Consider the following 12,283-nt stretch of genomic DNA (forward strand, 5'->3'; position numbering starts at 1 on the left):
CTCCTCCATGGCTCTAGGCCCCACTTACATAGAAGGGGAAAATTCCCTACAGCCTTGGGGTAGTCGTCAATCCCCCTCCCCTCCATCTTGACAAGTGTACTGTTCTTTAATAAAATGCTTTGTGCTTGGTACATTCCTTCTGTCTTTATTCGAGAGCGGATCCTCATAAAAATCTTTTGAGGGGAATCCAAGAACCAAGACTTCCATTGACACAACGCAAGCTTCCACCGGTAACATCTCTTGGTGCCGTGACTCCGACCACACAAGGTAAGATCCGATCGCACAAGGTCCTCACCCCGCTGGGGCTAGAGGACCCATGTCTGATTTATTTTCTCGGATGTCAGCTCCCACTCTCTTTGCAATTTGGCTACTATTGTCTGCATTTCTTCCTTTCCTAAACCTCTTCTCCCATCACTCACAAAGTGTGTGCCCCTCAAAACCCGAGGACGTGCTGTCTGATCTGCTGGTTCCGTCCATCCTCATACTCATTCAACCTCCTGGATGATCCATCTAACCAGGAGTTCTACCTTTTCTGTTGCCTCCTATCAGACCTCCTCACGTGCCCCCCTCCCCTTCTCTTTCTGGAAAGATGGTCTCAATGGGCCTCTGAAACTTAAATCCAAGGTGGGTGCATGATAATCATGGTATCGTGTGGGAGTTTATTTCCAGTTGGGCAAAGGCAAATCTTTGTGCCTATTCCAACTCCTCAAATTAATACTTCTGAGAGGGCCTGGGATGAAATCTGGAAATGGAACTACATAGATGTTGAGGGCCAGGGCACACATCTTGGCACTCGGGGACTCATTAAGAACCATAAAATATACCAATGTCCTCCCTCATGGGCACCTCAATTGCGAGGAGGCAGGTAAAGAAAAGACAGGCTGTAGTAATATTAATTAAGGCTGTGGGCCTCTTCTGGGGGACACCCTCAGGGTTGTTCTTCAAAGCAGGGAGGAAGGCCGTCTCCCTTCTGGATACACAACATTCCAGTGGGGACACTCTTGCAATATTGTGTCTACTCCTCCTTGCTATCCACTGGTTATCAGATGCACCCCAGGATGCATCCTCGCTAACTGGAATGTTTGACCCCCAAACTTTAAAGAGGAAATGGTTCATCTTTTCTGCATACAGCATGGCCCCAATATATAAACTAAGAGATGGGGCAACAGGGCCCCACAATAGGACATTGGATTATAACACCATCTTACCGGGGCGCCTGGGTGGCTCAGTCAGTTAAGCGGCTGCCTTCGACTCAGGTCATGATTCCAGGGTCCTGGGATCGAGCCCCACATCGGGTTCCCTGCTCAGTGGGGAGTCTGCTTCTCCCTCTCCCTCTGCCCCTCTCCCCTGATCATGCTCTCTCTCTCAAAAAAAAAAAAAAAAAATCTTTATAATACCATTTTACAGCTAGACCTCTTTTGTAGAGACTAGGGACAGAGGTCTCAGATCCCTTAGGTCCAGGTCTTCATGTTCCTCAAACAAACCCCAGGCTTTTCAAAACCTGCAAAATTGAGCTGTCCACTTTAGCTCTCCTCACAGATCCAAGCCTTAAGCCCCCTCCCCCACCACCAGAGGAGGCTTCCCCAAGCCCCACTGCCCCACCAAACACTACCATAGTCCAGAACAATGATCCAGTATCCCCATATCTGGGACCACCAACACCCTCAAGCCCTAACAAGCCCCTTCCAATTCTGTCCCCTCTAGGAAATGGATGGTCCAACTGGAACCACCATGTGGGTCCATACTCCATTCTCTATGAGTGATCTCCATCAAGTCCAGAAGGACTTGGGAGATTTTTCTGAGGACCCTGACATTTACATATCAGTTAGTTTGGCACTTTTTTTTTTTTTAAGATCTTATTTATTTATTTGACAGAGAGAGACACAGCAAGAGAGGGAACACAAGCAGGGGGAGTAGGAGAGGGAGAAGCAGGCTTCCCGCCAAGCAGGGAGCCCGATGCGGGGCTCGATCCCAGGACCCTGGGATCATGACCTAAGCCGAAGGCAGGTGCTTAACAGCTGAGCCACCCAGGCACCCCGGCACTAACTTTTGATTTGTCCTCAAGGACACAGTGGTCATTCTCAATCAGACTCTCTCCAAGGCAGACTGAGATGGAACTGGGGAGCCCACCATCCAATTTGGGGATAAACTTCATAGTTCCAGTTTGAGGTATCTAGTAGATAACATGGCAATCCCAATCACAGATCCTCATTGGAACTATGAGATTCTACAAGGACAATGGTCCCAAGACCATCTTACAATCTGCCTAACAAATGGAATGAAAAGATGCCAGTCAAAGCCAATTAATTATAACAAGCTGGCTCTCATAAACCAGGAAAAGGAAGAAAACCCTGCAGCCTTTATGGAAAGACCAAGATAGACTTTAACTAAACATACCAACCTTGATCTCAGATATCTTATAGTTCTTAATGGCTGACTCATCACTCAGACCACCCCAGATATTAGGAGGAAATGCCAAAAGTTTCCCTAGGGTCAGACACCCCAAGCTCTGAACTCCTTAAGGTGATCAATTTGGTGTTCTATGGCCAGGGCCAGGAGGGAAAAAAAGGGAAAAAGGAAAAACATAAGGATCAGAGACAGGCTCAACTCCTGATGGCCTTGCAATACCAGTCATCACCGCAGGGTCGCTCCCTCAAAAGGGAGACACCAAAAGGAGCCTACTACCGTTGCAAAAAGGAGGGACACTGGAGAGATGAATGTCCTTAAGGCCATAATATGATCCGGGCTCAATGTCCTCAAATGGGACATTGGAGGAGAGACTGCCCCTCTAGTCAGAGAACCAGAGGTTCAGAATCCCTTCTAGCTGTTACCACCACAGGCTGAGGAGTCCTAGGGCACCAATAGGCTCCCCCACTCACTGTTTCCAACATTGCAATGGGGCCCAGGGTGACCCTTGACATGGCAAGTAGGACAATGAATTTTCTTTTGGACACGGGAACCACCTACTCTGTCTTAACCTCTTTAGCGGGTAAGCTTTCCTTCAACTCCTATCTGGTTATGGGAATGAATTCCCTACCGACCAAGCTAAAATTCATCTATCTGTTCTTGGGACAGGACTTAGTTAGTGCCTTTGAGAGGCACTATGGGAAAAACAGATACTACCAAAGCCCCACCACTCAAACCCAACTTCCTCAGTCCAACCAGGAGATGAGGTCCTAATTAAAACCTGGAGAGATGGATTTCCTGGATCCCAACTAACTCCTTTATGGACGAGACCCTATACTGTTCTTTTATTCAGCCCTACCCTACAGTCATCAAGGTCCCAGAAATTGCCATATGGATCCATCTCTCCCGAGCCAAGCCTGCTGTGACCTCTAACGAAGAAAACAACCCCGCTACCTTGGAGTATGCTCTTCAAAAAGGGGCCATCTCAGATAAATCCTAAAATTCTCTATTCTGTTATGTCCAGTACCTTGGTGTGGTCAACATTCCTCCAGGGGGACTTCTAAGACTACACCCTTAAAGAAATCAATGGGTACGTCTTTGACCACAACTCACTTCTTCTGCCTGATAATCCCCCTCACACTGCCCTGGACCACACAAGAATGCAACTCTAACCCCTTAGCCCCATCACTTACACTGCTCAACACAATCTCAACAACACCAATTCCTCTTGCTAGATATTTGTGGGACCCCACTTAGCCACTCTAACTCCTGTACCTGCTTCATTGTGGGCCACCACCAACTGCCCCACTAGTTTCACCTATACCTGTCTTTGGACACCAACATGGACCTTGCAGCCCCATGTAAGTGCAAGAAGCTTCCAAAGAAAGGTCATGGAACATAGCACAAAAATCCTAAATGCTCAGGGGCCCCTCCCCAAACCTGCTGTTTTGGGACTGTTATATACTCAACTTAAACTCTTTAATATGACCTTCCCAATCTGTGTTAGTGCTAGCCCATCATCTGGAACTCCAGGGGTTCTATTCCCTTGTCTCAATGCCTTGATTGTTTCAACCTAACTTCAGCAGGTGAGTCATTCTTTTGGGAAAGTGTTTCTGATCACTATTTTAACACCATTAAAATACCCCACCAGAGCCATCCATCAGCCCAAATAACCTCCTTCTTCTTCAACACATCTTACCAACAGCCCTATCTCTCATTGGAAAAACTCCCAGAATGTATTCTGGAATCCTCACTGAAATCTCCTCTTTTCTGAACAGCCCAACACAACTGTACAACATCCAGTCATGACCCCCTTGCCTGCCTCCATATTGGCTTTGGTCCCCTTTAGGGTCACTACTGGCCCTGGGGGAACTCCCTCCAAAAAAGTCCCTTTATTTTCTATCTTTTTTTTTCTTCTAAAGATTTATTTACTTGAGGGGTGGTGGAAGCAGAGGGAGAGAGAATCCCAAGCAGACTCAGCTGAGCATGGAGCCCAATGAATGGCTCCATCTACAGCCCTGAGATCACGACCTGAGCCAAAACCAACAGTCCAACACTCAATCAGCTGCACCTCCCAGGTGCCCTATTTTCTATCCTAACCAAGGCTCACCTGCATCCTCAGAAGGGACTCTATTTGTGGAACTCAAGCATACCTAGCCCTTCCAAATGGATGGAAGGGCACCTGTTTTTGGCCTGGTTAGCTCCAGATATATCCCTCATAGGAGGTACTCAAAGAGTTTCCTACTCTATTGTAACTGAAACATCCATATCCAAGCGGGAGGTCCTAACACTCCTCTCACTAGGGGCCCTCCTCGGAGCAGCCTCAGGATCGCCAAAAGGATCACTGGGACTGTCCTTTCTTCCCAACTCTCTCAAGAATTAGGCAAATCCATTTAAGAAAGTATGCAAGTCTTGGAAACCTTAGGCCACCAACTCAACTCACTCTCGGGGTAGTCCTCCAAAATCAAAGGGTATTAAATATCCTTGCTTCTGCCCAACGGGGTACCTGTGCATTAGTTTAAGAATAATGTTATTTTTATGTCAGTCAGGGTTTATTCAAGAAGTATCAAAAGACTTCACATCTCCTCAGGCACAACCACCACCTCCTATCCTGGGGTCTCATGTTATGAATATTTCCCTTCTTCATGGGACCTCTTCCTTTGAGTGATCCTTCTTTTGTTTTTTGGACAAGATCTTCTTCACCTTATGACAAAGTTCCATCTCCTCTCGTGTTAGACAGGTTAACTTCAGCTCTTACTGAAACAAGGTTATCAGCCCCTACCAAGTGAACATGAAAACTACCATAGCCCCTGGACCAAAGTAGTCAAGCCTTCTGAGACTAGGACACAAGTCCCACTTCACCTTAACTTCATACCACCTCCTGATGGCCCAACAAATAGCAAAGACTGGGACTCTAATGAAAACACTGCCCCTGTTCAGCAGTAAGCAGCTACAGAAGCCTGACTTCCACCCTCCACCTAAAAGAGTTCGAAGTCCCAAGTCTTTGAAGGGGGAATGATAGAGTAGGCTGTTAGATTTGAGCTGGAGACAAGGGCAGCCATAAAGAGGTTACATTTAGAAACTTGAGGACAAACATCCCAGTTTTGTGGTTTCCAACTTTCCAGGACTATAAGACCAAGAGCAGCAGTTGCGGAGCTTGTGCTCTCCTCTTCAACTTCTGCCCCAGGGTAACCCCCGACGTCTTATATTACATTTGCACTGAGATTTGCAGCCGCCTCCCCCCCCACCGCCGCCCGCCAGTGAGGGAAGGCGGCCAAGAACCTTCCAGCAGGAACCTTGTAGAGCAAAAGTTCTCCCTCCCCACCGGTAGGAAGAGTCTCCCAAATTATCAGAGGCAGCCTCCGACTACCTTGCCCAGGACTCATGACCCTACTTACTTAAAAGGGAAAAACTCTGGTAGCCTCAGGGCAGTCGCCAACCCCAGACTTGCCCACTCCCATCTTGAGTGTACTGTCCTTTAATAAACTGCGTTATGCTTGCTACCTTCCTTCTCACTGTCTTTATTCCATTGCGGATCCTCATGTAAATCTTTCGTGGGGAATGCAAGAACCGACACTTCCATTGACACAAGGCAAGCTTCTACCGGTAACAATTAGAAAAACATGTTTTGAAGAGGAGCGGGGAATCTCTCAATATACAAAAAAAATTAGAAATCCGTCAAAAGGGCAGTGAAATCTAGACTTCGCTGGCGCCAATCGTGTTGTGGACACTGCCGTGACGCCTGCGAAACAGGTTCAAGCAAGGTCAACCTCGCTTTGCTCGGCCCCACGGAGCCAAGGAAAGAAAAGAGGTCTTAAGGGAGTCGATCCTGGCGGGGTGGCGAGGGGGGAAGTTGCCGGGGGTACAGTCTGCGAAACACCTGAGGCTCAGGAAAAGCGTTTGCGCAGGGGCAAGGGGCTGCTCGAGGATGTCACAGACGGGCGCGGCGGCGGTGAGGCTGTCGCAGCGCGGCCTCCCCCCCTCCCGGCCTCGGGCCCCAGTCACTCACATGCGGGGCCCGCGCCCTCTCGGGCTCCTCCCGCCTCGGGGACAGCAGCCGCCGGGCAAGGAGGGTAAGCCGACAACTTCCTGCTTCCGGGCGCGCAACCCGGAAGCAACTCCTACGCCACAGGAGAGGCCGCGCGCCCTAGGGTAGCTCCTTCTTCACGCCCCGCGCTTCCGTCAGAAACAGAACCCACGACGCTGCCGCGCGCGCAGGCGCGCGAGCAACTCCCGCGAGATCTGGAGAGCACGGGTTCTTGCTCCCCCTGGCGTCAGGTTCTTCCTGTTCGGTCCAGTTCAGTTCATGCCAGGGTCTGTCCTCTGGCTATGCTTAAGGCGGGCTTCGCAGCTGGGCTGATCCATTCAACAAGCTTTTATTGAGCCCCCTACTACGTGGCGGGCGGCGTGTTAGGCATTAAGGGATGGGAGGGGAAGGGCTAGGTAATGGAGGGCCTGCCCTTAAAGCCTCTGGGGGCTCGTCTAAAAGAAAAACAATCACTCAAATGAACACACAGCTCACTCATGAATATTTATTGAAGCTTACTCTGCCAGACATTACCAAGCCCTTTATACTCGTGAAACCAATTCAACAACACTATCATATAAATAGTTCCTATACGGGCCAAGGGCAGGCCACCCCACGATGGGGCACTTTGGCATGAGGCTTATCTTGAACTAAAAGCCATCAAAACCCAGCAGTTTTAGGAAAAGCTCTCTACCTCCCCCTCAACTGCCTACCTGTACCAGGAAGAGAGCTATTAACACAGATTTCTCTTTACCTAAGAAACTTTCAGGGCAACTTTTGTTTTTCAAACATCTCACCTTCCTGCTAATAGAAGGGAGCCTTTCTCTTCTTTGTATCCCCAGACCCTTGCTCCTATCCTCAGCTCAGGTTGTTTCATATAAGCCTCATGTTGGCTATGTTTGGAATTGTGTGTGTGTGTGTGTGTGTGTGTGTATTCCCTGCATATACGAAACTAAATTTGATTTTCTCCTGTTAATCTGTTGCAGGTGAATTTGATTCTTTGTCCAGCTGGAAGAATCTTGAAGTGCAGAAGAAATTCTTCCTCCTTGATGCCCCACATTTATCCTCATACCTACCAAGCTGAGGTTTATGGAAAGGTTAACTTGCTCAAGATTACACAAGAATGGTGCGGTCACAGTTTGAACCCAAGCTCCTTATTTTGCCCTGTCTTTAGTGCCAAGATCCTAAATGCTTTCTATTAGAGATCTGCCATCAAAATATACTGGGTTCAGACTAATAAAGCTAACTACAAAGGCAGTGTGATACTGATGCAGGGATTAGCAAACTAATTAAGCAGGATAGAGAGACCAAAATGAGAACCACACATATATAGACACTTGCTTTATGACAGAGAGGTACAACAGAGGAGTGAGGAAAGGATAATGCTTCCAATAAATAGTTCTGATAAATAAACAAATAGTTTTTGGTCAGTTGTATATCCATATAGGAAAAAATGAAACCTGACTCCAATCTCACACCATACACTAAACTAAATTCTATGTGTATTATAGCTCTACATGAGAAAAACAAAACAATAAAACTTTAGAACAGCTCTGTCCAATACCATGAACATGCAAGTGACTATTGAGTACTTAAATGTGGCTAGTCAGAATTGAGATGTTCTATAAGAGATAAGATACAGTGGACCACATTAAAATTAGAAACCACACCTCTGATCACTAAAAGACACAAATAAGAGAACCAAAAAGACAACCTATAGAATGAAAGAAACCAACAAAGAGCTTGTGTCCAGGATACGTAAAGAACTCTACCAAGAAGAAAAAGACACCTGGACAGCCAAATAGAAGAATGAGCAGAAGATTTGAACACAAAAAGATAATACCATGAAAGAGGACACCTAAATGGCAAATACACACGTAAAAAAGTGTTCAACTTCACTAATCATTAGTTGTTAGGGAAATGACTACGAGATCTTGCTTCAATGGAAAAGATTAGCAACACTAAGTAAGTGTTGATGAGGAAGTAGAGCAACAGCAACTCACACACTGCTGGTGGGGATGTAAATTGCTACAGCAATTTAGGAAAACAGTCTGGTTAGCTATTAAATTATAATATACATATAACCTATGGCCCAGCAATTCTACTTCTATGTATATACTCCAAAAAATTCACATACAGTGTACCAAGATACATACAAAAATATTCATAGCAGCACTATTTGTCATAGACACAATCTGGAAACATTCTAAATGCCCATTAAGAATAGAATGTATAGGGGCATGTGAGTGGCTCAGTCAGTTGAGTATCCGACTCTTGATCTCAACTCAGGTCTTGATCTCAGGGTCATGAGTTCAGGCCCTGCATTGGGCTCCATGCTGGACATGGAGCCTACTTAAAAAAAAAGAAAGAAAGAAAGAAAAAGAAAAGAAAGGATAGAATATATAAGGCATGTAGTATATTCATGCAACAGAATACTACACAGCCACTGCATACAACAACATGGATATATCTTGCAAACAATGTTAAGCAAAAGAGGCCAGACACACAAAAAATACTTCATGACTTCATTTATGTAAATTTCAAAAACAGAGAAAAACAATCTATGGATTTAGAAGTCATAAAGCGGTTACCTTTGTGGGGGAAGGGGTACTGTTTGGTAGGGGGAGCTTCTCTGGAGTTGGAAACATTTCTTGATTTAGTGGTGGGTTTACTTCATAATAATTAATTGAACTGTTACACATAGGATCTGTCCACTTTTCTGAATGTATTCAGAATTTAAATTTTTACTTAAAAAAAGTACTCTGGGGGTGCCTGGGTGGCTCAGTTGGTTAAGCGTCTGCCCTCAGCTCAGGTCATGATCTCAGGGTCCTGGGATGGAGCCCCGCATCAGGCTCTTTGCTCAGCAGGGAGTCTGCTTCTCCCCCTCCCTTTGTCCCCCCCCCGCCGCCCCACTGCTCATGCTTTCTCTTTCTCTCAAATAAATAAAATCTTAAAAAAAAAAAAGTACTCCAGGGAGTCCACAGGCCCTAGAAAGCCCATTTCTTCCTGGCCCTTCCTGCCAATCTCCATACCACAGCCTGAGTGATACTTCCAACGTACAAAATTTGATGTTGCCACTTCACATGTCCCGATTTTTATTTTTAAAAGATTTTATTTATTTATCTGACAGAGAGAGAGACAGTGAGAGAGGGAACACAAGCAAGGGGAGTGGGAGAGGGAGAAACAGGTTTGCCACCAAGCAGGGAGCCCGATGCGGGGTTCAATCCCAGGACCCTGAGATCAGGACCTGAGCTGAAGGCAGCTGCTCAACAACTGAGCCACCCAGGCGCCCCTCACATGTCCCTATTGCCCTCAGAATCAAGTTCTGATTGATTCCCTCTATGATTCCCTCACACTCAGCTCCGGGATGGCCCAAGAAACACTCTCTGGCTTCCCAAGCTCTTTATAATGTTCCAGATCTACAAAGAGGAGAAATCTGTCCTGGCTTCTGGCTAACCACCATTTTCCACATCTCAGCTCAGGTTATCACTCCCAGGGAAATTTCTGACTACCCATAGCCAGCTCTGGAACAACAAACAGAGGTCAGGAAGTACCATGTGCTTCTTTATTACAACTCTCATTCCACTCTCTTGTAGCTGTATTTGTCTGTCTCTCGTAGGATGTGAGTTGCTTTGGGGCCCGGCGCAATGTCTGTGACCTGTCTTTATTTTCCTCAATGCCTAGTGGCTGGTAGGTGCTCCAGGAAAAGATTTAGGGAGAAAGTGATCTTGGAAGTGGCTGTAAGGATTCAGACATTGGAGACTGAGAATGGACATTTCAGGCATAAGACATGGGAGTAAGAAGATTCAGAGGAGGGAAGATAGGAGCACATTTGGAGAACCTAGAATGTTAATCTGAGTGAGGCCAAGGCTACTTATAGAAGAAGAAACAATGTTTAAAGATCAGTTTGGCATAGGCAGGAAGAACTTGAATGCTAAGACTTTGATCTGAGGGCAGTGGGGAGCCACTGAAGGTTTTTGAGCAGGGTTGTGACATGACCAGAGTTCTATGATGGCCATATAAATCTGGTGGGATGGACAAAGGCTAGATTGGAAGAGGAAAGTTAACTTTGGAAAGTTCAAGGGAAAAACAACTTTGATGGTCTAGGGCGCCTGGGTGGCTCAGTTGGTTAAGCGACTGCCTTCGGCTCAGGTCATGATCCTGGAGTCCCGGGATCGAGTCCCACATCGGGCTCCCTGCTCGGCGGGGAGTCTGCTTCTCCCTCCGAGCCTCTTCCCTCTCGTGCTCTCTCTCTCTCATTCTCTCTCTCTCAGTAAATAAATAAAAATCTTTAAAAAAAAAAACACCAACTTTGATGGTCTAGGTAAAAGGAATGGAAGAACAAGAATCAACTCAAGGAAGATTTCCCAGGTAATAACAAATCAGAAAGGCTGCAAGGTAATAGAAAATCTCAGGAGAGGAAGGCAGGGGAAAGGCTTGGATTTCAGCCCATATTAAATCCTGGTGGGCCTTGGAGCCAATCATTTCCTCCTGTTGGTCACTCAGAGCCCTCCGCTCTAAAACCTGGCCAATGGGAGACAGGGAAGAGACCATGAGTGTGAAAGTGCTTGGAAATCTGTAATGTGTGTGGGATTGTAGCTGAGAGAGGGTGAGGAGTCAAAGATGAGTCTGGTGACTAGGACCACAGTGACTGGGGGCATAGGAAGAGTAACTGTTTCGGGGAGAGGATAGGGAGGGAAATGATGGGTGAACATACTCATTTCTTTAGTCTCAGCTTCTATTTAGAAAAACCCTTGAGAAGGTTTCCAGGGAATAGCACTCTGTACCACAGAATGGCTTGTTTGTGGGTTGGTGCCTTAGCCCTGCCCCAGCGGAGGCTCCCTCTGTCCATGTTCTGGTCTGAAACAGGCACTGGGAGGAATGCTGAACTGAACCAAACTAGGACATGGTCCCAAACATGGGCTTTTAAAAATCTACTTGGAGGGGAGAGACTAAGTGACAACAATGAAAGGTGGCACAGGATTAAAAACCAAGAAGGAAGAAAGTCTACTTAGAGACAGGAAGAATAGAGAGGTTTCCTGAAGGAGTTGGGACAAAGGCTCAGGTGAGGTTTGGGAAGCACTGCAAAGAAAGGAATGGCCCGAGCGAAGGCCTCGAAGTGGGAATGCTCGTGGCACATTTAAGACATGGATGAAATAGCGGAAATCAGGCTAGGGAAGTCATTGAGGGGCCAATGACCAAGGGCCTTCAAGCCTAGGCCAAATGGTTTGGGACTTTATTTTAATAGGCAAAGGGAAACCATTTAACATTTCATGGCAAAGAAGGGACATACTATATCTCGGGAGGAAAGCTTTGGCTGTTGCTGCTGTGTGTGTAGGATGGGTTAGTGGGGAAAAGCCAAAAGGTAGGGAACCCTACAAGGGGGCTTCTAAAATAATCCTGATGTTAAGGTCTGAAACAGCAGTGGGAAGAGGAAGGAAGGGATACAATTTGGGTTATCTTGGGAAAAAAGAACTGACAGGTCTTGATGATGTATCACTTATATGGAGCAGAAAGAAAGAGAATGATCTTCAGTTCTCTAGCCCAAAAAATGATGTTTCTGTAAAAGTTTATAATTTTGTTTTTAATAAAGAACATTTATTCAGAAGACACATTAAGCTTAACAGAATAGATGAAGTAAATATAAGCTACTCTGAGTAATTTAATGTGGACTATTAGTTATAACTCAGAAAAGAAATCTTTGTCAATTCTTCCCTGTAGTCACCCAATGTTTTCTTGGGGACAAAAAGGCTTCCTCTCTTGAGGAAGGATTTTGGAATGAGACAGCAAGATACTGACTTACTCTTGTGTAAAATCCCAATGTATCCTCACCATGCCCTAAGCCTCCCA

The 12,283-nt window shown here is 46.2% G+C and overlaps 1 protein-coding gene across 2 annotated transcripts in view; it reads right to left on the bottom strand.

Moving 5' to 3' along the window:
* Positions 1 to 6,479, bottom strand: part of CUNH6orf89 (chromosome unknown C6orf89 homolog) — a 44,000-nt gene extending 37,521 nt beyond the window's left edge. Inside the window, exon 1 of one of the 2 annotated variants that reach the window (XM_028120482.2) lies at positions 6,416 to 6,479. In XM_028120482.2, the coding sequence (XP_027976283.1) occupies positions 6,416 to 6,417 (2 nt within the window). In that variant the 5' untranslated portion in view covers positions 6,418 to 6,479. The remainder of the gene's footprint in view (positions 1 to 6,415) is intronic. The other variant, XM_028120480.2, reaches the window with a different exon arrangement.
* Positions 6,480 to 12,283: the final 5,804 nt, after the last annotated feature.

Source organism: Eumetopias jubatus, unplaced genomic scaffold, assembly GCF_037043125.1.
Source record: "Eumetopias jubatus isolate StellerSeaLion01/CBP00866 unplaced genomic scaffold, mEumJub1_p1.0 scaffold_6, whole genome shotgun sequence".
NCBI lineage: Eukaryota > Metazoa > Chordata > Mammalia > Carnivora > Otariidae > Eumetopias > Eumetopias jubatus.